Source organism: Mustela putorius, unplaced genomic scaffold, assembly GCF_011764305.1.
Source record: "Mustela putorius furo isolate JIRA1106 unplaced genomic scaffold, ASM1176430v1.1 tig00000242_pilon_pilon_pilon, whole genome shotgun sequence".
Classification (NCBI taxonomy): Eukaryota; Metazoa; Chordata; class Mammalia; order Carnivora; family Mustelidae; genus Mustela; species Mustela putorius.
Genome location: NW_025421325.1, coordinates 1,605,669 through 1,632,757, shown reverse-complemented (window position 1 = coordinate 1,632,757; position 27,089 = coordinate 1,605,669). Strand labels below are relative to the sequence as shown.

The following is a 27,089-nucleotide window of genomic DNA, read 5'->3' as shown; positions in this document are numbered from 1 at the left end:
ATAAACAATGAATCTTGGAACACTGAAAAAAATAAGTAAAATATGAAGCAGTTTGAGTAATTAATTAATTAATTAATTAAAATGAAAATGGGCAAAGAAGACACACAAAGGGCTGTCTGAAAAAAACATGAAAAAAAATGAAAAAAAAAATGTTCTACATCACTAGTCATCAGGGAAATGCAAATCAAAGCCACAATGAGATATCACCTCACACCTGTTAGGATGGCACTTATCAACAAAGAAACAAAAAAACAGAAAATAAGAAATGTTGGCAAAGAAATAGAAATAGAGCCTTTGTGTTTTGTTGGTAAGAACATAAAATGGTACAGCCACTACAGAAAACAGTGTAGGATTTCCTCAAAAATTATAAATATAATTCCCAAATGATCCAATGGTCCCCTCATTTCTGGGTATTTATTCAAAAGAATTGAAGACAGGATCTGGAAGCAATATTTGCACTCTCATTTCCATTGCAGCATTATTCATATTAGACAAGAGACAGAAGCATCCTGAGCATCCATCAGTGGATGAAGAGATAAACTGTGGTAATACATAAAATAGAATATTATTTGTCCTTAAAACTAGAAGGAAAACTGGCATATGCTACAATCCAGATAAACCCAGAGGACATGATACTGAGTGAGATAAGCCAGTTACAGAAAGACAAATACTGCATGATTCCACTTACATAAGGTTTCTAATGTACTCAAACTCATAGAAGTATAAAGTGGAATGCTGACTGCCAGGGGCTGGGGGCAGAAAGAAATGAAGAGCTGCCATTCAGTGGGTATAGAGTTTTAGTCCAAACTCTAAACTGCAAGACCAAGTTCTATTTGTTTTTATTAAAGATTTTAATTTTGGGCGCCTGGGTGGCTCAGTGGGTTAAGCCGCTGACTTCGGCTCAAGTCACGATCTCAGGGTCCTGGGATCGAGTCCCATATCGGGCTCTCTGCTCAGCAGGGAGCCTGCTTCCCTCTCTCTCTCTCTCTGCCTGCCTCTCTCTCCATCTACTTGTGATCTCTCTCTGTCAAATAAATAAATAAAATCTTAAAAAAAAAAAAAAGGTTTAATAAAAAAATAAAAAATAAATAAAAAATAAATAAAATTTTTAAAAAAAAGATTTTAATTTTTATTTTTCAGAGAAAGAGAGAGAGACAGAGACAGAGACAGAGGCAGACAGAGGGAGAAGCAGGCTTCCTGCTGAGCAAGGAGCCCGATGTGGAACTCAATCCCAGGACCCCATGATCAGGACCTGAGCCGAAGGCAGCCCCTTCCAGGTTTTCCAGCCAGGTTGTCCCAAGACGAAGACATTCCAGAGATCTGCTGTACCCAGATGTGCACAGAGTTAACGGTACTGTACCATGCACTTAGAGATTTGCCAATAGGGTAGATGTCTTATTATGTGATTTTTTTGCAAAAATAAGAAATAACAATAATAAAGTAGTTAAATTTCTAAGTCCTTTATCATACAATCGATCTCACTTCTGAAACAAGTAATTCACATATACCTTCATTCCTCCAGAGTAGAAAATTGGGTGTGAATTGTATAAATGCTACTTGGATTGTGTCTTGTTAAGCAATTATTACAAATTCTGAACCGTCTAATAACATTGAGTTTACCGCTGCCTGCATGTCCATCTACAGCTACTTTCCTCACCAAATGTCTGTAATATCCACCCAACACCAAAGACTGAGAACTTTCCTTTCTCCATATTCTATAGGAGAACATTTATAATTTTATTAAGGCTAAGGAAAACACAGATAGAGATGAACAATAATTTCTACTTCATAAATCTGTTCACAAAGAATCTTGACAAATTCTAGATTAGGGGAAGAAATACAACTGTATCTAATCAACTTAATACTAACTTAATTAACCTATATTTAAATCCCTTAAACTTTTAAATATAATAAGCAAAATATAGGTTTATAATTATTTTTAAAATTATGAAATAAGAAGTTAAATGATTTTAAGATGAGGAAATGTTAAAAAGAACACTAAATCATCTGAGAGATAATGTGAGATTAATTACTGAAGTATTTTAAAGTACATTTCAATAGTAACTGCCTAGCCAAGTCTGAATCATCCTTTAAAATGAAACATAAACACCAACTCCAAGGAGCCTTCCTCCTGCAGTGTGCAGCCCAAGGTAGGCATCTCTATTCTAGAAGTTCTCTAGCATCCTTTAAGGATGAAATATACTTCCTAACCAAATGATGTTGTCTGCATGATGCCCCAGAGGCTCAGATATTCATGTGTGTAGTCTGTGCTTCCTTTTCTGGGGCCATAACATCTGGAACGGTGCCTTTCACGTGTTAACAGTGACTCATTCATTCACACAGAAACAACTATTTATTGAGCATTTAATTTACACCAGATTCAGAAAACCCTGAAGGAAAACTCAACTCCAATCCCACAGAAGCTTCTACACCCCAGTGTGGGAAATGCCAAATTACTAATGATTATAGGAGTAAGACACAAAGACCAGGATCCAACGAAGCATTTGCCATGTGGAGTCCTGGGAGACAAGGAAGTCTTTAAGTAGGAGCCGAATCCTAAATATGGCTAGAATTGAACTGGGAGGCAGTTAGGAGCATTCTGACTGGAGGAAGAGACAGGAGGCAAGCATACCATGATGACTGGAGCTAAATGAATTGGAGGTGAGATCTAGACTGCAGGGGTAATACCTAGAGAAAAGACTCAGGGAAGAGACAAGAAAAATATTTGAAATGACCTAATGGAAAGGAGATTAGCCTTTATCCTAAAAATAAGCAAAATGAGCTTTGCATATTCAAAAGCCACTTAATAGCAGCATGCCCAGAGAACTAAAGAGATATAAGAATATGGACAAGAGGTGAATAAGAGGCATTTCAACAATTCAGACAAAAGATGAGGCTCCCAGGACCAGGAGATTCACTGTAGGAAGGCAAGATTCCAAGAAGGCAGTAGGACTGATTAGCTGGAGAAAATGAGGGAGGAATGAGGTGAGAATGTCCTCCAGAGTTCTGGCTTGGGCTGCCAGATGATCTATGTCTGGTACCATCCACTGAACTAGGGAAAGTTTACAGGGAGATGAATAAAGGAGACCATGAATAATTAGGGAGGAAATGGCAAAATTACTATTTTTTGCATGTGGACAATATTTTAGCCAAGAATTGTATGTGTAAAAAAGCACATGTAGAAAGTATATTCTGTCAGGAATCTCAGAAAATTATCAGGAACCAAGAGATTAATGCTGTAGGTAACTAATAAGAACCTTATTTCAATTGTAAAAGTGAAGTTAATGAAAAAAGTGTTTAAAGGAATGTAAAGTTTCTAGTATTCAGACCCCATGCACAGTGAAACTGGCCTTCCATCCCTAAAGTGTCCACACAAATGTGCATCCATGGACATCCATGGACCACACACGTACTATATATGTAGTAACACTGAAAACTTTTAAATTTGTGAACATAGACTGTACATGTGTTCATGTGTGAGTACACATACACTTTTATGTAATAAGGAAGACTCTAATCCTCAGATGCCCTTTTATTTTTAGATATTTTATTTTGTATTTTCTCTAATTTTATTATGTTACTTGATATATTTACTGGGGAAAATTTACTGGAGAATATTAGGATTGATGGTTGACGAAGTACTAAGTAAGCAAAAAGTTCATGGGACTACAGAAAAACCAGTTTAAGAGAAACTGCAAATATAGACCAGTGACTATACCAGGGGAAGAGTTAAACTAAGCAGTTCAGAAATCAGAAAGGAAAGTAAATCCTAAAATTAGATCAAATAGAAAAAAATACATTTAAAAAATGAGAGTCACAAAAAAAAACAGGGCCTCCTAAGAGAGAACAATAGTACACACTACTAATGTGTATTATTGAAGAAAAAATATCCACTATGAAGAGAAAAATATCCACTTCAACTTGGACATTCTCAAAAAGATCTCCTAAACAGTGTGGAGATTCCTTAAGAAATTAAAAATAGAGCTTCCCTAAAACCCTGCAATTGCACTACTGGGTATTTACCCCAAAGATACAGATGTAATGAAAAGAAGAGCCATCTGTACCCCAGTGTTCATAGCAGCAATGGCCTCGGTCACCAAACTGTGGAAGGAACCAAAATGCCCTTCAACGGATGAATAGATAAGGAAGAAGTGGTCCATATACACTATGGAGTATTATGCCTCCATCAGAAAGGATGAATACCCAACTTTTGTAGCAACATGGACAAGACTGGAAGAGAGTATGCTGAGTGAAATAAGTCAAGCAGAGAGAGTCAATTATCATATGGTTTCACTTATTTGTGGAGCATAACAAATAGCATGGAGGACATGGGGAGTTAGAGAGGAGAAGGGAGTTGGGGGAAATTGGAAGGGGAGGTGAACCATGAGAGACTATGGACTCTGAAAAACAATCTGAGGGTTTTGAAGGGGTGGGGGGTGGGAAGTTGGCTGAGGCTGGTGGTGGGTATTAAGGAAGGCACGTTTTGCATGGAGCACTGAGTGTGGTGCATAAGCAATGAATTCTGGTACACTGCAAAGAAATTTTTTAAAAAAGCAAACTGCTTTAACTTTTTTTTTTATGCCTTTACTGGCATAAAAGGACGATGGAGACCTGGAGACGGTAATGATGACCTGTTCTCCATCTTTGCTTGGGGGAGAATCCTGACAGTATGTAGGATGCAAGAGATTATAATGGCAGACAGGTAAAGCAGCATTAGTGGGTATCCTTTTAGATGACTTAATGCTAAAAAGACCTGAAAGCTGTGGGAAGGACACAGGCCTGGCTTTCAGACAGCACTGTCCAGAAATCTATTCAATCCCAGGGCTGGGCAGCTTTCCCTTTTTTTCCCTTCCTTCTTTCTGGGATGTGGTCTGGCAATGAATAATAGGGTTTTAGTCAGAAGAGTGCCAGGACTGTAAAGGATCATATTCTTTCTTTATATTAGCAGTGCATAAGGATATATCTCTTGACTGATCCTAAAAGAACAAGAAATGGCAATGAAAATAATTCTAAACTAAAAGAAACATTTTCATGCCATCACCTTAAAAACAACTTTATTCCTATATGGAGTTTTTCATGATGAGTATGCACCAACTGTACAATGAGTAATTCAGATTTCCCATACAAATTTAATTTATATATTTGGCATATAAAATAGGTAACTATAATAATGGATTACAAGGGCGCCTGGGTGGCTCAGTGGGTTGGGCCGCTGCCTTCGGCTCAGGTCATGATCTCAGGGTCCTGGGATCGAGTCCCGCATCGGGCTCTCTGCTCAGCGGAGAGCCTGCTTCCCTCTCTCTCTCTGTCTGCCTCTCCATCTACTTGTGATTTCTCTCTGTCAAATAAATAAATAAAGTCTTTAAAAAATAAATAATAATGGATTACAAGATGTTTGCCAGCCAGAAAGTATCATAAAAATTAGCAGTTTATATTGTTTCAAGGGAATTAAAAATGCATGCATTTTAATGCTGCTCATCTTCTGATAGATAAAAACAATTTCCTATATTATTAATGGAAAGGCAACAATATCTGCAGTCTGCTTATTACTAGCCTATTAGAAACCTGCCCTTTTGGACTCAAGGCCCCACTTATCATAGACCATAAAAGCTATAACCTTAAATATTTAAGTTTGAACCAGGTCGCTATTCCTTTCAAGATTAAACACTTAAGGAATATCTCTATAAAATGCAGATCCAAAACAGCTTGGAGAGTAAACTGATAAGAAATAAAGAATTAGAGTGATATAACCGAATACCTCTGATTGGTCCTATTCATTAGCAATTTCTAACAAAAGAAAACAATAAGGCAAACTTCAAGGGACTATGCAATTTTACAACTCTCCTTTCACTATTAAAACCAAGACACAACCAGATTTCATTTTATAAACCCCTACACTCTTCCTAGATGATTCTCAAATAAGTCACACTATTCACACTTCCATGTACATTTATCAGTCTTTCACATCATTCCATTAATGTTCTTGGAGCTACTGGTAAACCTACTGCATTAGTGTAACTTAAGTTTATTTGTCCTATATTTCTACCAATATCATTAATACTCCTCACTGTAAAGAAATGAAGAATGGTAAATTCACAACCATATACAGGGCTCAAGGCTCAAAGCTAAGGACTTCACACACACACACACACACACACACACACACACACACACGCACACAAATGGTTCAGAGGGAGAGAGAAGGAAACAAAGAGCAAAAGATGGAAAAAAGAGAGAAAGGGAGGGACCTCTTTGGTGGGCATTAAAATGTCCAAGATAGAAAAAATAAACCATTCTTAAAGATTTAGTGAACTAAAACTTTAGATACTTTTATTTTTTAAAAATACATATTTATATGTCTTAGCTCTCTCTTACTTCATCATGCAAGTAAATAAGCAACTTTCTTTTTTTTTTTTTTTTAGTTTTCCAAACTAGCTTTTTTTTTTTTTTCTTTCAATATAATTTTTTATTTTTTATAAACATATATTTTTATCCCCAGGGGTACAGGTCTGTGAATCACCAGGTTTACACACTTCACAGCACTCACCAAAACACATACCCTCCCCAATGTCCATAATACCACCCCCTTCTCCCAAACCCCCTCCCCGCAACAACCCTCAGTTTGTTTTGTGAGGAAGTGGTGATGCAAAATAAGCAACTTTCTTATATTGCTTTAAAAACACAAGGTACCTTTTACATTGATGATGGTACCTTCATAAATATGGTTTTACTGTATTAACAAACCAAAGTATATATTATATATTATAACTGTTTCAAGTAAGAAAACAGTCTGTTTATGTATTTATATAAATAAAGCCTCAAGTGAAAACTTATATGTATTTTTCCATTAGTAACTTAAATATTTAAGAGTTATAGACTGAAAATTATAGTTTCATAAGTTTGATTACTTTTCTGATTCCTACTGACTGATCTTCTTATAATTCAGTGTTAGAAATGCATGTCTAGTGTGTTTTTAAATATAGATATATCCATATCTACCTATCTATCTATCTCTATATATATATATATACACATACACACACACATGTACTGAGAGAGACAGACAAAATGGCTTTCTATGCGAATTATTTACTTAGTTGCTATTAATCATACAATCCTCCACCAAATCTTCTTTCAAAGTTAAAAAGTATAATATATTCAGTACTGCCAGAAATTAGCCAAGAATCACTCAATTCTTTTGTCATAGCCGTGCCATTTATTTATAAATACATCCTTCCTGTGGAAATTTAGATTTTAAAAAAAAATAAATACTACACATACATGGGTAATTTACAAACATATGTGAACAAAAATTTGGGGGAAATCTGTGCTAACCAAAGTAAAACATATTTTTTGATATGTGTTATTTCAGGAATTTTGACTATGTAGGAGGTGCACAGAATATGCACCATTTCCAATTTGAGAGCAGACTCCTTTTTTTCTTTTTTGGACCAGTATGTCACTGGTGTTCCCTTGGAACAGTCTTACTAAGAACTTCCTTTAATCTCTTTTTCATAACTTTAGCCAGTAGCAAAACATATGGTAACTCACTAGCAACACTGTTAGAACTCCTTTTTTGCATCAACGTTATACATTCCAACTAATAAAATTTTAATTTATATATCATTAATGGTGGCACTTGCAAGAAAAAGATCATTTCAGTCCTCAATTCTGAAGTTGAAATAAAGGATATTCTTTTTATTTTGGCAAGAAAACTGAACATTTGACTATGAAATCCTGCAACTATTTAATAACAACTATCAGACAATCGTGCTTTTTGCTCTTTTACTTGTTAAAAGAAAAAAAAAATGCTAACCCTGTTTGAAAAAAATACTATCCTTGCTTAAATTTGATTTCTAGCAATTTGTTTTTAATTATATCAATGAGTGTTCCAGAGTTCTCTCATTTCATTTTATGATTACTGACTTTGAACCGAATACATCACTTGCCAGCACAAGTAAACAGTTCAGTGAATTGTGACTTATTCATCTGGAAGAACACAATCAGGCACAATTATGGTTCTGTTTTTGTATGGTGCAATACCTGGACATCTATACAGCTTTCTTGCCTGTGCAATATCTCCTTTGCTTAAACGGGTTCGCTGACCGATTGCAGGACGTATGCCATTATCATCACGAGAGGGGAGAATAGTATCCAGAAACATCCCCCTGAAAAAAATCATAAGCAAGCCACACATAAGTCACCAAATTAAGTCACATACATTCCTTATAAGATTATTTTTTTTCAGACTCACATAAGTTAAAGGGAAAATACAACTCAAATAGTGTGCCAGACTTTCAAAACATGTTTATCAAAGTAGAAAAAAAATAATTGGGGTTAAATTCTACATCTAGCATAAAGGCAATGATGAAATTCACTTTTACTTAGAAATCATTTTAAAAATCTAGAATTCTCTATAGTCCCCTATCAAGTACACCATGGCTTTTGTTTTAGGCTCTTAAACAAATCTAAGAACCCCTTGGATTACTAAATTGTAAAACAATCTTCCTCATAGAAGCCTATTTTTTAAGGGCAACCTACAATACATATTTTTGAGGTTACCAAAATTATAAAAGTCAAACAAAATGTATGTTATTTTTTAGTTTAATTGTTAATTTAACCTATATAGTCTTAGAAGTCCAAATATTACAGTATGTTAAGAGAACAGGAAAAAAGAGTATAAATTTTAGAAAGAACAGTTAAAAGCAAAACAGTTTTTTTGACACACACACACAGAATAAAATTTTCACAGTAAAATTAAGAAGAAGAAAAAAAAATTATCAGTGGCAAAGTCCTGATAATGCTAAGCTGGAGAAACCAAGTTGTGAGATACCTAAGGTTGTGATCATGTTTCTTAATCTTCAAAACTAGAAATTGTGAAAGTAATGCATTAAAGATAGTCTTAATTTTTCAATGAATATCAACATTTATAACTCTAAAGGAAGAACTGAGCTTAAACGTTAAAAGGATTGGGAAACTATTTCAGTGAAAAGAAAGATAAGGATTTAAAAAAAAAAAAGAAGAAGAAGTAGCTTTCTGTAAAAGTATTTGAAATTAAGGAGAACCCTCTTCCACTGTTGGTGGGAATGCAAGTTGGTGCAGCCTCTTTGGAGAACAGTGTGGAGATTCCTCAAGAAATTAAAAATAGAGCTTCCCTATGACCCTGCCATTGCACTCCTGGGTATTTACCCCAAAGATACAGATGTAGTGAAAAGAAGGGCCATCTGTACCCCAGTGTTCATAGCAGCAATGGCCACAGTCACCAAACTCTGGAAAGAACCAAGATGCCCTTCAACAGACGAATGGATAAGGAAGATGTGGTCCATATACACTATGGAGTATTATGCCTCCATCAGAAAGGACGAATACCCAACTTTTGTAGCAATATGGACAGGACTGGAAGAGATTATGCTGAGTGAAATAAGTCAAGCAGAGAGAGTCAATTATCATATGGTTTCACTTATTTGTGGAGCATAACAAATAGCATGGAGGACATGGGGAGTTAGAGAGGAGAAGGGAGTTGGGGGAAATTGGAAGGGGAGGTGAACCATGAGAGTCTATGGACTCTGAAAAACAATCTGAGGGTTTTGAAGGGGCGGGGGTGGGATGTCGGGATATCAGGTGGTGGGTATTATAGAGGGCACGTTTTGCATGGAGCACTGGATGTGGTGCAAAAATAATGAATACTGTTATGCTGAAAATAAATAAAAAAGAAATTTTTAAAAAAAGAAATAAAATTTTAAAAAATCTTTTAAACTAGGATGAAAGGCATGATACTCCTTCCCAAATGTTTAATGAATAAATTGTATTTAGACTACAAGTTAAAAAAACATTTTCCAGGGTGCCTGGGTGGCTCAGTGGGTTAAGCCTCTGCCTTCAGCTCTGGTCATGGTTTCAGGTTCCTGGAATCAAGCCTAGAATCAGGTTCTCTGCACAGCAGGGAGTCTGCTTCCCTCTCTTCCTCTGTCTGCCTCTCTGCCTACTTGTGATCTCTCTCTCTCTCTGTCAAATAAATAAATAAAATCTTAAAAAAAGAGAGAGAGAGAGAACATTTCCTTCCATTAGGAAATACTTTCTAAATACTGTTATAGGTCTTTATTTGTAGCCAGTAATAAAAGATACACTATGATTCTCTCATTTTAATGTAGGGCAAGAGACATTAAACAAAAGATTGAGTACTGAGATAGTAACAGGTACTATGGAGAAAAAGAAGTGAAGATGGACATTGATTATCCACTGATGGAGTAGCTTTTAAATAGAGTGATCAAAGAAAAACTCGCTTGGAAACTGACATTTTGGCCAAAATGAAGAAAGTGAAGGTGAGGGCACTGTGAGTAAATAGGAGTAGAGAATTCCAGAAAGAAAAAATAGGAAATCCAACTGCTCAGAGATGGGAGGATCCTTAAAGTGTTTGAGTGTCATACAGAGCATGTGACTTTTAGCCTAAGGAAAACTGTTACCATCTGGAAGGTGGCAAACAGATGAGTGACATGATCTATGAGTGCTTTGTGACTAACCTCTCTGGCTCCTAGGTAAGGGTAGTGATCTTTAGATAAAACCTGGATAACACAAATATAGAATGGAATTCCTTATAAATCTAAGTATCTACTGAACTCCACATGCATCTTTCTTGAGATAAAGGGAGGGAGGGGAACTAATGACTTGTGGGAGTAGACCAGCAAAAGTGAGAGGTTGCCCATACTTGATAAGATGCAACTCCAACTAGGTCAATGCAATGGAAGGAAAAGTTGAGCTATAAAATAGGGCAATACTGAGAAAAGCCATTTTCAACTATGCTTCATAAATCAACAGATATATTAATTAGGTAAGCCCAAATTAATGAAGGGTTACTGTGGAGGCCGAGAAAAATTAAGGCCATCCCAACTCAGGTTTAGCCTTAGCCTAAGTACAGCCATCTTAGCCCCGGCAGCCATCTCAGACCCATATGCCCAAGGACTGAACTTTCAATAGATTGAAGCTAGGGAGCTGCTCTGCTACGTAGGAAACCCCAACCCAGAAGCAAGTCGTCTACAAATGGTTTAGCCCTAGGTTCCCCATAAATGGGCATTGCGTGACAGGCGAGGTGGCACCCCCTTTCCAGCCACACCCTGTTTCCAGGGATGAGAGGGCTCTCCACACCGGACCCCAGTCCCGACATGAAGCAGGGCACACTATGCCACATGGGGCACATGCATTGGCCCGCCGGTGGGGACGGCAGGGGACCAGCTATCTGGAGCCATCCAAGGCCAACCGAGGCTCCACAGGACTGCCATATTGTTCCGCCTGGGTAGGATTCTGACTTAGAGGTGTTCAGTCATAATCCCACAGATGGTAGTTTTGCTCCATTGGCTCCTCAGCCAAGCTGCCTTGGGGGACCAAGAACCCCCTGGTGACCGCTTAAGGGGACTCTAACCTCCTGAAAAAGTGGGGGACTCAAACCCTCTGGTGACTGCTTAGGGGACTCAAGCCCCCCTGGGGGGGAGGGACGTCTCCCAAGACCACCAGTCGATGGGCCGTCACGTGTCCATTTGGGCCAATGACTGACCTAGTCTACCCAGATACAAGTTGGAATTCCTACCGGTAAAAGTGCAGATTGGAGCTCCTAAAGTATGTGCGCAAATAGATAAAAATGAGTGTACTCACCAGGCGGTGCAAGACCCTCCAGGTTGGGTCCTGGGAGTCTCCCAGATCTCGGTGGAACCTCCAAATGTTATACCCAAGTTTTCACGTCTGAGAGACCACCAAGAAGCCAACACCAATGCAATCACATGAGGATTTATTCGACAAGCTTATGCTTGGGCCTAAGTATACCCGACACAGCTGAGTAGGGACTTGGACCCTGAGCTTAGTTAAGGCAGCGGTATTTCTGGGTTCCTGCTACTAGAGCAGGGTGGGGATTCCTGTTACTAAAGCAGGGTGGGGATTTCTGGAACCAAAGCCGGGTGGGGCTTCCTGTTACTAAAGCAGGTGGGGGTCTCTGGAACTAAAGCAGGGTGGGGGTTCTTGTTACTAAACTAAAGTAGGGAAAAGTTCAGCCCTTGGGCATGGGGGTCTGAGATGGCTGCCAGAATTAAGATGGCTGTACTTATGCTAAGGCTTAACCTGAGGTGAGATGGCCTTAATTTTTCTCGGCCTCCACAGTTACCATTTCTGCAGTACTTCAGTACAAACAAATAATCATTATTTTTTAATTCTAAAAACAGATTTGTAATCTTTAAAAGGTTCATTTTTTTCCAGTTTTTAAAACAGTTCAATTTTAAAAGGTCAAGGACATCTTGACAGATATATTCAAACTCAGACAATAGAATGATGAATTTTGACTCCTCTCTACTGAGGTAACTTCTCTTCCATTCAGAAGGGGTCAATCACCCTTTATTTTGTTCTTCCTTTGTGGTCAGGAAGTTAACAATTCTTTCCCTCCACATCCAGGCCATTAAGCAATACAGACTCTTCCTGAATATCCTCAGTGAGGCACTATCAATAGTCCAGTGACAGATTACAAAGGGCTTCACTTACTAATCTTCATTTATTCTACCCACATTAGAAGAGTGAATTAGCTAGGTTTCTTTAATAAGCTTTGTAAAACTTTGCAATTCTTTCATTAAAGAAAAATGGGCAATCCCAGTTAGCAAGCCTCTAGTTACAAATTACCCATGCATACAAAGGCCATATATATCTAGCCCTGTTCTTCCTAAAAGTAAGTACCTAAATCTGCTGATGGATGAAATCCATGAAGACAGCTAAAACTTTTTATAGACCCCCTGGGTTCAGAATAGAAGAAAACATAAAATTGCAAATACTTGCATTAACAGAATGAAGGACAAAAAAACACATGTTCATCTAATTAATGTAGGAAAAGCATTTGACAAAATTCGAACACCTTTCATGATGAAAATCTTTTAACAAACTAGGAATAGAAGGAAACTGTCTCCACATAATAAAGACCATAAATAAAAAGCCAACAGAAAACATCATTCTCAGTGCTGAAAAACTGAACGTTTTTCATCTAAGATCATGAACAAGACAGAAATCTTTGCTCTCACTGTTTCTACTCAACATAGTATTGAAAGTTGTAGCCAGAACAATTAGGCAAGGAAAAGAAGTAAAAGACATCTAAATAGGAAAGAAAGAATTAAAATCATTTCTCTTTGCAGATTATGTAATCTTATATGTAGAAAACCCTAAAGAAATCACACCAAAAAAGTGAGAACTAATAAACAGATTTAACAAAGTTGTAGAATTCAAAATCAAGACATAAGGGGTGCCTGGATGGCTCAGTCAGTTAAGCATCTGCCTTCAGCTCAAGTAATGATCCCAGGGTCCTGGGATCGAGCCCAATGTGTGGCTTCCTGCTCAGTGGGAACCTGCTTCTCCCTCTCCTCCCTGCTATGCTCTCTCTTGCTATTTCTGTCACTATCTGTCTCTCTCTCTCAAATAAGTAAATAAAAATAAAATCTCTAAAAAAAATTCAACACAGAATAGCAATGAATATTCTGAAAAGGAAATTAAGAAAAACAATTCCATTACAATAGCATTAAAAAGAATAAAGTACTTAGGAATAAACCCAATCAAAAAGGTGAAAGATTTGTACACTAAAAGATACAAAACATTGCTGAAATTAAAGAAGACACAAATAAATGGAAAGATATTCCATTGCTTATGGATTAGACAGCTTAGTTTGTTAAGATGTCCACACTACTCGAAATGATCTACAGGTCCAGCTCAATCTCTATCAAAATCCCAATGGCATTTATCACAGAAATTTAAAAAGTCCTAAAATTCATAGGGAATCTCACAGAACCTCAAACAGACAAAAATTTTTGAAAAAGAACAAAGTTAAAAGACCCACACATCCTGATTTCAAAATACATTACTAAACTAATCAAAACAGTGTGATACTGGTATAAAGACAGACCTAGAAAACAGAAAAGGAATTTCAGAAGTAAACCCTAGTGAATATCATAGATCATTTTCAACAAGGGCTCCAAAACTACTCAGTGGGAAAAAAAACAATCTTTTCACCAAATGAGGTTGGAAAACTATACAGCCATGTGCAAAAGAATGAAGTTAGACAATTATTTTAGCTAGATACAAAAATTTACTCAGAACATTTTAAGACCTAAACACAAACGCCAAAATTATAAAACTCTTACATAAAAACAGAGGAAAAGCTTCATGATATTGGATCTGGCAATGATTACTTGGATATGACACCAAAGCACAATTAACAAAAGCAAAAATAGGTGAGTGGAACTGTATCAAATTAAAAAGCTACTATGCAGCAAAGACGAAAAAATTGCTAAGTATGTATGTAAGAAGGAGACAGAATATAGACAAAAATACTAGAACTCAACAACAAAAAATTAAATAATATGACTTTTAAGTGGGCAAAAGATTTGAATAGACATTTCTCCAAAGATGATACACAAATGACCAGAAAGCACATGAAAAGATGTTCAACATCGTTAACCATCAGAGAATGCAAATCAAAACCACAATAAAACATCATGCCATACCCATTAGGATGGCTACTATTTGAAAAAAAAAATAAATAAAAGGAAAAGGAGAAATAAGAAACAGAAAACAATACATGTTAGTAAGGATATTGAATAATTGGAGCACTTGTCACTGCTGTGGGATTGTGAAGTGGTACAGTAACTACAGAAAGCATCATGGAGTTTCTTCAAGAACTTAAAAATAGAACCATCATATGGCACATACCATTTCTGGGTATATGTGCAAAATAACTGAAAACAGGGTCTGGGAAAGAGATTTGCATACCCATATTCATAACAGCACTATACACAATAACCAACAAATGGGAGCAACTCAAATTCCATGAATGGATGAGTGGATAAACAAAGTATGGTCTATACCTACAAGGGAATATTATGCAGCCTTAAAACAGAAGAAAATTCTGTCACATGCTGTAACATGCATAACCTTGATGACACTGTGCTAAGTGAAACAAGCCAGGCACAAAAAGACAAATATTGTATGATTCTACTTCAAGAGGTAACTAAAGTACCTAAATCTAAATTCACAAAACACAAAGTGGAATAGTAGTTACCAGGGCTGCCAAGAGGGGAAAATGGGGCACTGTTGTTTCACAAGCGGGGGCATAGGGTTTCAGCTTTGCAAGATGAAAAAGTTGTAAATATCTGTTTCACAATGATGTGAATATCCTTAATATTACTAAATTGTACACTTAGAAATAGTTAAGATTATAAATTTTATGTTTTGTGTTTTTAACAACGCACGCACACACACAAAACTTTAAATATCTTGGAGGTGCTGGCTAAGAACTGTACCAAATATTATATCTCCTGGAATTCAGTTATTTAAATAAACATACAAGTTAATAAATATCTTCTTTAAAAATCAAAAGGATAAAATAATGTTGGTTTGGTCAACTCTTCTAACAGGTAGGTATAACTACTTTCACTCGAAGAATATAAGTTCATTAGGAAAACTGAATAGGATAATTTTGAAACAGTAAGACAAAATAATAGGTCAAGCCTGCTTGGCACACAGCACCATGGTGTGGGGCGTGGGGATGGTGCACTGCAGGTAGCAAGGGCAGAATGATTTATGGAAAAGAAGGAAAAGAAACAATTTAAACATGTTAAAGAAATGCAGAATTAGGGGAAATATATATTTTACATTTTGGCATAGATTCATCATTTATCAAAGATAGAAAGAATGAATGATTTCCTCTACTTTCCACTACTTCCTGTGTTCCAAAGAATCAAAAGTCACTTAGTTATAAATAATCCAGTAGTATATGAGAGGTGCCTTGGCTGAACTGGGACCCAAATCCCATTTGTTATATTTCCACAAAAAGTCAATTCCAAGCATTGACCTAAAAATAAAATGTTATAGCTCTTTGAAATTAATTTCGGGTCAAATTTATGCATGTATTTCTACCAAAACTTAAATTCAATTTCAGAAACCATAGTGTTTGGGTGGTTATTATATTTAAACAAGCACATATGTGTGTGTATATACATACACACACACATCACTTCAGTAGAAAATAATTATTAAATATTGTTAATAATTATATTAAATTAACATCAATTAACATTCAATCTTTCAAATAATATAGTTTTTGTCTTTTTAAAAAAGCATAACTGAAAAATGTATCCAGGTATTAAGAGTTCATTGACACACTTTTCTTACTTTTTATCAGGAATTTTTTTAGGGGGCACCTGGCTTGTTCAGTCAGTAGAGCACATGACTCTTCATCTCAGGATTGTAGGTTCAAGTCCCACTGTGGGTATAGAGATTACTTAAAAAAATAATAATTTTTTTTAAAGTTAAAAAAAGGGGGGCATTAATTTGAAATTCTTATCTTCTTTCCAATCCTGCCTTTAGAAACAGATGTTTGATGAATTGTGAAATGGCCATAAGTGGCCAAAAAGAAAAAATCAGAAAGGACAAGAGTGTAAAATAGGCATAAAAACGGAAAGGGGATGACTTCAGTGGTTTGACAGATCCAAATTTCTTACCTGGGAACTATTTGCTTGATGACATCATAGTTAAAACAAAGTGACTGAAATTCAAATTTATTTCATTCTTTAAAAATAGCATTCAATATTTAATGAGATGACTTTAAGTTTCATAAGTTGTGAAATTCTAAATTATATAAAGTAAAATTATCTTCATAATATGTTCTTTGGGAATTAAAATAGCATAACTCACACTTGAGCAACAGAAAACACAGAGTAGAAAGAAAAAGTCACATAGACAGTAGACACTCCAACTCAATGACCACGGACCCTATTTGACTTGTGAATGCCTAATTTTCATTAAATACTGCAAAGCCAATTTAATATGCTGAGTGGTTTAATAATCATTTTAGTTGGACTTTTTAAAGTGATTTAGGAATGTAAAATAGTTTAAATAAGTCATACCATTTAAATTTTTAGTCTGAATTTATGTATCTGATAGGAAATGTGAAAATAGGTTTTTAAATCTCAAATGCTAGTGTTGGCTATAAATACCAATCAAGTAGTTCTGTACTTAATGGCAACAGCATTTGAAAACTGTTCTAGTTCTAATGTGAAACACAGCCTTGTGAGGAGCCACACAGAGGAAAGGAATTAAAAGTCAAAAGGTATAACCTGAGACTCCAACCTTGAGAAGGTGTTCCTGGCATAGTGCATAATACTGTCAAAGTCGTATCTTTCTCCAAGTGAGTTCACTTCTCCAGGCTCCATCTTCAGAAAATTGTACTCTTGACCTAAGAATCAATCATAAACATTTCAGAAGCCTTCTAACAGACAGAGAAAAGAAGAGAAGAACCCCTCCTAGATGTGCATCTGCTCTTGACTAAAGGCTGGCTGCAGCCACACACGAACAGCCTGCTATGTGCAAAAGTTTGCATTCAGTGCTACTGCTTTTACTTCTCACCACATTGAACAAGGAATACTGAATTTGATCAGATAGTTAATTTTCAAAAAAAGCTGGATTACCAAAAGCATACTTCAGGTTGTTTTCCATGTACTTCCATTTTACGTTCTTATAATATCTGTTTCTCCAAACTCTCACTGCTTTTTTCAGTACTGCGGGAATGATCATGAAAAAGTTACATCTTTATCTTTCTCTTATTTGATCCACACAAATCATCTTTCTATTTGCTTTAGAGTCTTTCTCTGAAACACTAAGAAAAATATGGAAGGAATATGTGTACGCACACACAACACCGCAGGCTTTAGCTCTGTGACTTTGTCACTAAAGGTAAGTCACCAGCAACAGAGTTCGCTCAGAATGGAAACATGATTCCCTCTGAGGAATCTGATCCAACCTCTACTTGGAGGGATTTCTGATCAAGAAGAATGTGCTTCAGAACTTAAAAATTTATTTATTTTTGTTTTACTTTTCACAACTGTCTTTTAACTTACTTTTCAACTTACTTTTAACTTCTGGACATTTTCATTTTAATGGGTTTCTCAACTGGCTGTTGATAACTGTGTTGCTATACTGTTTCTTGAAATCTGAAAATAACAGACTTCTCTATGTAGATCTACGGCAGTGGGTCCAGAAACAGAGAATTCTCTCAGAATTCAGGCCTCAGTAACTCACATTTTCACAATCTCAGTAGCAGCTTTTATGGCTCATTTATGTTACTTCAAAAGTTTTGAAAGATCCAAATGTAAAGGTGAGTTCTCAGAATTCTGAATTCAAGGTTGCAACTCAGAATGGATCTATTACAACACTCATCTAACTAGGTTTTTATTCCAACTTCCATATGACTATAAAACATATAAATACATTAATGAAAAAAATTATAAAAGATGATAAAAAATTGATTGATACCAGGGCATAATATCTCTGTGAGAAGGAAATTCAGTCTACTCACTTGAGCATGAAGGATTAAAGAACCATCCTGAAGTTACAGAACCCAGGCTAAAGTGTTTTAGTCTATCTTTCGATGACTTAATACATAATGAACTAACCAGCTTGTACGGTGTAGTATGTGCTTGCCAAATCTCTGATGTATCTATGTGCATTATAGTCATTTTCAGGAAAAACACTACATTCTTGCCAACCTCTCCTACAAGGAAAGGTTACATCTTTCTTCTTCACAAGGAAGAATAAGTATATTTTAACATATCCATTTCTAAAGTGAGATTTTCACAAACCTGTGGAGCTGATTTTATAGACATTAACCTGTAACCCACTGGAGATTTCAACTTCAAGCACAATATGGGAAGATACTCTCTAGTTAAAGCAAAATACTTTATAAAAATTTCTGAAAGTGGAACATTAAACAATTTCAGTCATACATTTTGAGGCTTAACCTGTAGGTGACTCAGTATTTGGTGAAAAATAAAAACAATATGCCATAGATGCTCTAAATGAAGAAAACTGAACTTATTTTATGAAAAAAAAGGGAAAGGGATCAGAGCACTGGGACAACTTACCCTAAACAATTAAAAAAGAAAAAAGATGATGAGCCTTGTCCTTGAAAGAGTATTCTAAAATGGATTAAAGTATTCCAATCTTTACACCGATTTTGTTCCTACTGTAGTTACTAATTTGGCATATAAATGAGAGGCTAAAGTCTACACGTATTAGACATTGCCCTTGAATAACAGTTGATCTTAAGTATCTGAGCCAGAGCAAGTCATAAATTTGTTGAAGATTAATCTCCAACATGACATGACCTCTTTCATACTAGATTTGACCTGTGACAGTAGTTCCAAAAACGTAGGAAATCTCACACAATAATTTTTTCTTTTCTATTGGCCTGAATGTTGAGTCACCCAAGGTATGAATAGCCATAATTGCTAAGAACCATGTTAAGTATTAGATATTTATATGCTACATATGTATTTCTTGCTTCAATACATACTTATGTTAAAATGGAGTCCTATTATTCTTGAAACTTACTTCCTTTATAAGATGTTTTCTCCATGTAATAAAAGGAACCTAATAACTATGGCTAACAGCAAACTTCTTCTCATTTAATTGGTAGTTGAAATCATTTTCAGAAATATTATTTCCTCTTTATTTGTTTTCCATTGATATAAAGTAAAATGAACTTCGATAGCTGGCTCAGGCATTTGAGTCCCCTATGTTGGGAGTAAACATTTTCTGTACTTCTCTTTGATAATCAACACTACAAATGATTTCATCATTTTGTAAACTGATATATAATTGACATACAATATTGTATTAGTTTTATGTGTGTAACACAGTGATTAGACACTTATATACACTGAAAACTGATCACCACAATAAGACTAATTACCATCTATTATCATGCAAAGTTAATAAAGCATTGACTGAATTCCCTATGCTGTACATCACATCTTCATAACTTATTTATTTTATAAGTAGAAGTTTGTACTTCTTGATGCTGGTCACCTATTTCATATTCCCAAATCCCCTCTCCTCTGGCAACCACCACTCCATTCTTTGTATCTATGAGTCTTGGTTTTATTTTGGTTTACGTGTTTAATTTGTTTTTAGATTCCCCATACAATTGAAATCATGTGGCATTTGTCTTTCTCTGCCCAACTCATTTCACTTAGCATAATACCCTCAAGGCAAGATTTCATTCTTCTTCATGACTGAGTAATATATGTTTTTTGTTTTGTTTTATTTTTTTTAAAGATTTTATTTATTTATTTACTTGACACAGAGAGATAACAAGTAGGCAGAGAGGCAGGCAGAGAGACAGGGGGAAGCAGGCTCTCTGCTGAGCCGGGAACCCGATGTGGGACTTGATCCCAAGACCCTGAGATCATGACCTGAGCCTAAGGCAGAGGCCCAATCCACTGAGCCACCCAGGCACCCCCTGGATAATATACGTTTGTTTGTGTGAGGTCTTCTCTATCCACTCATTTATTGAGGGACACTTTGGTTGTTTTCCTACTGCTGAGAATGCTGCAATAAACATGGGGATGCGTAAATCTTTTGAATTGGTGTTTTGTTTTCTTTAGATAGATATCAAGAAGTAGACTTGCTGGATCATATGGTAGTTCTATTTTTAATTTATTGAAAAACCTCCATACTGCCAGTGCCTGAGGGTTCCCTTCTCTTCACATCTTTGCCAAGACTTGTTATCTCTTGTCTTTTTAATGAAAGCCATTCTAAGTGGTGTGCGGTAATATCTCATTGTGGGTTTAATTTGCATTTCCGTGCATTAATCATTGATGATTAATGATGTTGAGCATCTTCATGTGTCTGTTGCCCATCTGTATGTCTTCTTCAGGAAAATGTCTATTCAGAGACTTCATCCATTTTAACCAGATTATGTTTTTGCTATTAATTTGTATGAGTTCTTTATATATTTCGGATATTAACCTCTTATCAGAGATATGATTTGAAAATGTCTTCTCCCATTCAGCAAGTTGCCTTTCATTTCATGGTTTTTTTCATTATGCAGAAACTTATTTAGTTTGCTGTAGATTCACTTATTTTTCCTTTTGTTACTCCTGCATTTGGAATCAGATCCAAAAAGCAAAACACACCACTAAACCTAATGTCAAGCACCTTACTGCCAGTGTTTTCATCTAAGCACTTTGCAGTTTCATGTCTTACATTTGTCTTTAATCCATTTTGAGTTAAATTTTGTGTATACTGTAAGATAGTAGTCCAGCTTCATTGTTTTGTATATAGCTGTTCTGTTTTCCTAACACCATTGATTAAATAGACTATCTTCTCCTCATTGTATATTTGTGCTCCTTTTGATGTAGAGTAATTACTCATATATATATGGGTTTATTTCTGGGCTCCCTATTATGTTCCATTGATCTATGGGTTGTTTATAAGCCAATATCATAGTGTTTTGATTACAACAGTTTTATAGTATAATTTGAAATCAGGAAGCATAATACTTCTGGCTTTTTCTTTCTGAAGATTGCTTTGTATATTCAAGGTCTATTGTGATTCCACACAAATTTTAGAATTATTTGTTCTAGGTCTGTAAAAAATGTCATTAGAATTTTTTTAAAGAGTTTTTTATTATTTATTTGACAGACTGATATCACAAGTAGGCAGAGAGGGAAGCAGGCTCCCTGCTGAGCAGAGAGCCCAATGCCGATGCGGGGCTCGATCCCAGGACCCTGGGATCATGACCTGAGCATAAGGCAGAGGCTTTAACCCACTAAGCCACCCAGGCGCCCCTATCATTAGAATTTTGATAGGGATTACATTGAATCTGTATATTGCTTTGGGTAGTATGGATATTTAACAATATTAATTCTTCAAATTCATGAACTTGAATATGTTTTTACTTACCTGTATTTTCTTCACTTTCTTTCATTAGTGTCATAGTTCACAGTTTTCAGTCTACAGGTCTTTCACCTCCTTAGCTGAATTTACTCCAAGGTATTTTATACCTTCTGATGCAATTGTAAATAGGGTGTTTTCCTCATTTCTCTTTCTGATAATTTCTTATTAGTGTTAGAAACACAATATATTTTTATATATTAATTTTGTATCCATGAAATTTACTTAATCCATTTATTAGCACTAAAAATTTTTTGGTGGAGCCTTTAAGATTTTCTACAAATAGCATCATGTCATCTATAAATAGTGATAGTTGTCCTTCCTCCTTTCCAAACTGTATGCCCTTTATTTCTTTATCTGACCTAATTGTTATAGCTAGAACTTCTGATACGATTTTGAATAACAGTGATAAGTGTCTTGTTCTGATCTTACAGGAAAAACTTTCAGCTTTTCACCATTGAGCATGATATTAGCTGTAGAAAGGTCATATATGGTCTCTACTATGTCAAGAACATTCCCTCTATACCCACTTTGTTAAGAGTTTTTATCATAATGGGTGTTGAGTTTCATCAATTTTTTTTCTGTATCTATTGAGATGATTATAATTTCTATATTTTGTGATTATGGTATATCACATTGGTTAATTTGTGCATGTTGAGCCATCCCTGCATCCTTAGAATAAATTCCACTTGATCACAGTGCATGATCCTTTTAATGTATTGTCAAATTTGGTTTGCTGATATTCTATTGGGGATCTTTGCATACATATTCATCAGAGATATTGGCCTGAAGTTTTGTGTGTGCATGTGATGTCCTTGTCTGGTTTTAGTAGTAGAGTAATGCTGACTTTGTAAAATGTGTTCAGAAACATTTCCTCCTCTTCAGTTTTTTTTTTATTAGTTTGAGAAGGATAGATATTACAACTTCTTTGAATGTTCAATAGTATTTATCAATGAAGCATTTTGGTCCTGGACTTTTCTATGTTGGGAGCTTTTAAATTACTGATACAGTCTCCTTATAAATAATTAGCATATTCAGATTTTCTATTTCCCTATGATTCAGTCTTGGAAAATTACACATCTCTAGGAACATAATGACTTCTTCTATGTTGCCCAATTCGCTTACCTTTAATTGTTCATAGTAGTCTAATGGTCGTACGGATTGCTGTGGTATCAGTTATACCTTCTATTTCATTTCTGATTTTATTTGAGCTCCCCCCTCTCTCTTTTTTATTTATTTATTTTTTGTGAATCTAGCTAAAGGCTTATCAGTTTTTTATCTTTTCAAGGACCCAGCTTATAGTTTCATTGATCTTTTCTATTGTGTATTAAGTTCTATTTCATTTATTATTTCCTTCCTTCTACTAACTTTGGATTCATTTTTTTTCTTTTTCTAGTTTCTTTGGGCATAAAGTTAGATTGTTTATTTGAAGTTTTCGTTTGTTTATTTGTTTCTTGAGATGGGCCTTTGTCGCTATGAAATGAACCTATTATATTTGCTTTTGATGCATCCCCTAGATTTTGGTATATCATATTTCTATTTTTCACTGTCTCTAGATTTTTTTTTTCTAATTTCTTTTCTGAATTCTCCAATGATTCAGTGGTTGTTGAGTAACATGTTGTTTAATCTCCATATTTTTGTGTTGTTTTTTTTTTTTTCAGTTTTCTTCTTAAATTGATTTCTAGTTTCGTGCCACTGTGGTCAGAAAAGACGCTTTATATGATTTCCATCTTCTTCAATGTACTGAGACTAGTTTTGCAACCTAACATGTGATCTATCCTGAAAAATGTTCCATGTACCATAGAGAAGAATGTATATTCTGCTGCTTTAGAATGGAATACTCTTTATATCTACTAAGTCTTTCTGAACAAATGTGTCATTTAAAGTGAATGCTTTCTTACTGATTCTGTGTCTGGATGATCAATCCATTGATGTACATGGGGCATTAAAATCCCCTACTACAATTGCATTTAATTTCTCCCTTTAGATATGTTAATATTTATGTATTTGGGTGCTCCTACGTTGGTGGCATATACATTCATAAGTGTTATATTTTCCTGTTGTATTGACCCTTTTAACATTATGCAGTGTCCTTTTTGTCTTTTATATTAGTCTTTGTTTTAAGGCATATTTTGTCTATGAGTGTAGCAAACCAGCTTTCTTTTTTTTTCATTGGCACAGAATATTTTCTTTTCATTTCTTCACTTTTAGTCTGTATGTGTTTAGTTCTTAAGTGAGTCTCTTACAGGAAGCACATAGATGCATATTTTTAAACTCTTTACACACTTTATATCTTTTGATTGCAGGATTGAGTCCATTTACATGTAAAGTAATTATTGATAATTATGTTTTGTTGACCATTTTCTGGTTGTTTTTCTAATTCTTCTCTGTCCCTTTCTTCCCTTTGCTCTATCCTTGTGGTTTGATATCTTTCCTCAGTGTTATATTTACATTCCTTTCTCATTTTCTTTTGGGTATATACAACAAGTTTTTGCTTTGTGTTTACTGTGAGGTTCACATATAATATTCCTATGTATTTAATAGTCTATTTGAAGTTGACATAAACTTAAATTTGAATATATTCCTAAGCTATATTTCTACTATTCTCCCTGTTTTGTTTTTGATGTGCCATTTTCAATCATTTTATTTTATCTATTTTTTACTGATTATTTTTGTTTTAGTTAATTTGTCCTTTTCTTTTGACCTTCATACTACCTTTATCAGTTATTAATCCACTATCTTTACTATATATTTACCTTTTAAAGTGACATTTTTACTTTCATATGTTTTATTGTCCTTAATTACCATTATATTTTTTTCTATTTAAAGAAGACCTTTTACAGTTTCTTGTGAGGCCAGTTTCATGGTGATGAAATCTTCTAGTTTTTGTTTTTCTGGAAAACTCTTTATCTTTCCTTTAATTCTGAATGATAATCTTGTTGGATAAAGTATTCTTGGTCAGAAGTTTGTTGTTGTTTTCCCTTTCAGTACTTTGAATAGGTCATGCCACCCTTCTCCCTTCTCTGGTCTGCAAAGTTTCTTCTGAAAAATCTGCTGATAGCCTTAGTGATTTCCCATGTATGTAACAAGCTTGTTTCTCTTGCTACTTTTAAGATTATCTCTTCATATTTAACTTTCAATTTTTAATTATAATGTGTCTTGGTGTAGATCTCTTTTGGTTCATCTTGTTTGGAACTGTGTGGCCTTCCTAGATCTAGATGTCTGTTTCCATTCCCAAATTAGAGAAGTTTTCATCCATGATTTCTTCAAATACATTTTCTGTCCCTTTCTCTCTCTTTTCTCTTTCCAGGACCCCTATGTGCAGATATTATTCTGCTTAATGTTGTCCCATAAGTCCCTTAAGTTAGCTCACCTTTTACTTGTTTTTTTTTTTTTTTTTTGCAGCTCTGTATGGGTGACTTGCATTGTTTTGTCTTCCAGTAAACTGAACCATTTTTCTGCTTTATCTAGTCTGCTACTGAACCCCTCTAGTGTATTTTCTATTAGTTATTGTATTCTTAAGCTCGGTAACTTCTATTTGGTATTTTCTTATATTTTCTCTCTCTTTGTTTAAGTTCTCATTGCATTCATCCATTATTCTCCCTAGGTCAGTGGACATCTTCATGAACATTACTTTGGACTCTTTATCAGGTAGATAACTTATCTTTATTTTATTAAAGTCATTTTCTGAGGTTTTGTCTTGTCTTTCATTTGAAACATATGTCTCTGTCTCATTTTGCTTGATTTTCAGAACAGCTGCCTCTCCCAGTCTTAAGAATTGGCTATGTGTAGAAGATTATATGTGAGGCCCAGGAGCATAAACTCCCTGACTACTAGAGCCAGGTGCTCCAGAGGTATCCCCATGCACCTGCCAGCTGTGGCAGAGCCATGGCTGTGGCATAGAAGGAAAGGAGATGCTTCCCTCGCAGTGGTATGGCTATGGAACATAAGGGATGAGGCACTTGCCTACTTGTGGTAAATCTGTGCCTTGGAAGGGCAGGTTTCTTGCCTGGCTGAATAGGCCATATTTTTGGTGTGATCCAGGGTGCTCTCCCATTGGGCTATGGTATAGCTAGGGCATGGTTAGGTGTAACATACCTACTTTCACTAGCAGGTTGGAGGGAGATTGCCAAAATAACACCCACCGGCATTAGCATTAGCAAGGTAGAATGAGATTGCAAAAATGCACCTGCCAGTGCTTCTGTTCCTGGAAAGAGTCCCAACATATTTCTGCCTCTCTAGTGATCATTTTAAGATTAGTAATTGGGTCTGTTCACATATGGACCAGGTGCTTTTCAAACTGCTGCTTTGCTGTTTGTGCTTCAAAACCTTGAAGATTTTCCCTCATATGTTAGTGTTCCTCTTAAAGTATTTTTGAAAGGTTATTCCCTCTTATTCTTGAACTGCACTTCCTTGACTGAGGACTTAATCATCTTTTATAAGTTACTTATTTAATTTTCTTATAATTTTCCTTAAGTTCATCTTCCTTACCTCCACTTCCTCATTCTCAGTTAATGATCCCAAAGCTGAAAGAATTATTTTTTCTTTTTTTTAATCTGAACTTGTTCTGCTTTCACTCTTCAATTACTCTTCAATAGCTAAAAGATAAAAGCTAAGTTTCCTAGCTTCATATAGAAGATCCTCTATGATCCAACCTCCTTTGGTAATTACCAACTAATCTCCCACTTGCAACTTACCATGCAACCATAATGAGCAAATAAAAAAAATTCAATTTTATATAATTATAGCTATCATCATCATGTCTTTTTCAGCTTAGAGATTTTATCTCTCTTTTGAGCACTTTGAACACTTACACTTTACATTTAAATTTCAGTTCATTTGTGACATCTCCCTTGACGTGCCAAGGCATTTTGTCATGTTACTTGGACTTTGTGGTATTCTCACCATATGACTATTATTGCTTCTCTCATCCACTTGCAATCTATATATATGCACATACCCCACAGTAAGCTTTGTATTTTTCATGACAGCATTTTCAACATCTAATAATGCTTCAATAATTAGTACCAAATATGAATTGAGCAAATAAATCAATCAATACTTTTAATTAAAAGAAATTCTAAGGAATTCAATGTTTGTAACTTAAAACTTGCCATGAATAAGGAAATAAGAATACATTTTTATATTCCTGATATTTGAAATCCATATGACTTTATAAGGCAATTCCAAAAAATGTAATTTTTCTTTTGGTAACTGAAGTGTAATGATTTTTATTAATTTATGAAAGTTAAATAAAAAGCTTTAAAATAAAGCTATTATCACATGTCAACTCCCAGAGAAAATTAAATTTTAGTTATATGATATATCAACTACAGAAAAAATTC

General features: G+C 35.3%; 1 protein-coding gene across 1 annotated transcript in view; it reads right to left on the bottom strand.

The window, feature by feature from the left end:
- Positions 1–27,089, bottom strand: part of TLL1 (tolloid like 1) — a 214,031-nt gene that overhangs the window by 84,248 nt on the left and 102,694 nt on the right. The window contains exons 7-8 of the mRNA XM_004779539.3: positions 17,140–17,245; positions 8,044–8,168 (exon numbers count right to left, since the gene is read on the bottom strand). Coding sequence (XP_004779596.1) covers positions 8,044–8,168; positions 17,140–17,245 — 231 coding nt within the window. The remainder of the gene's footprint in view (positions 1–8,043; positions 8,169–17,139; positions 17,246–27,089) is intronic.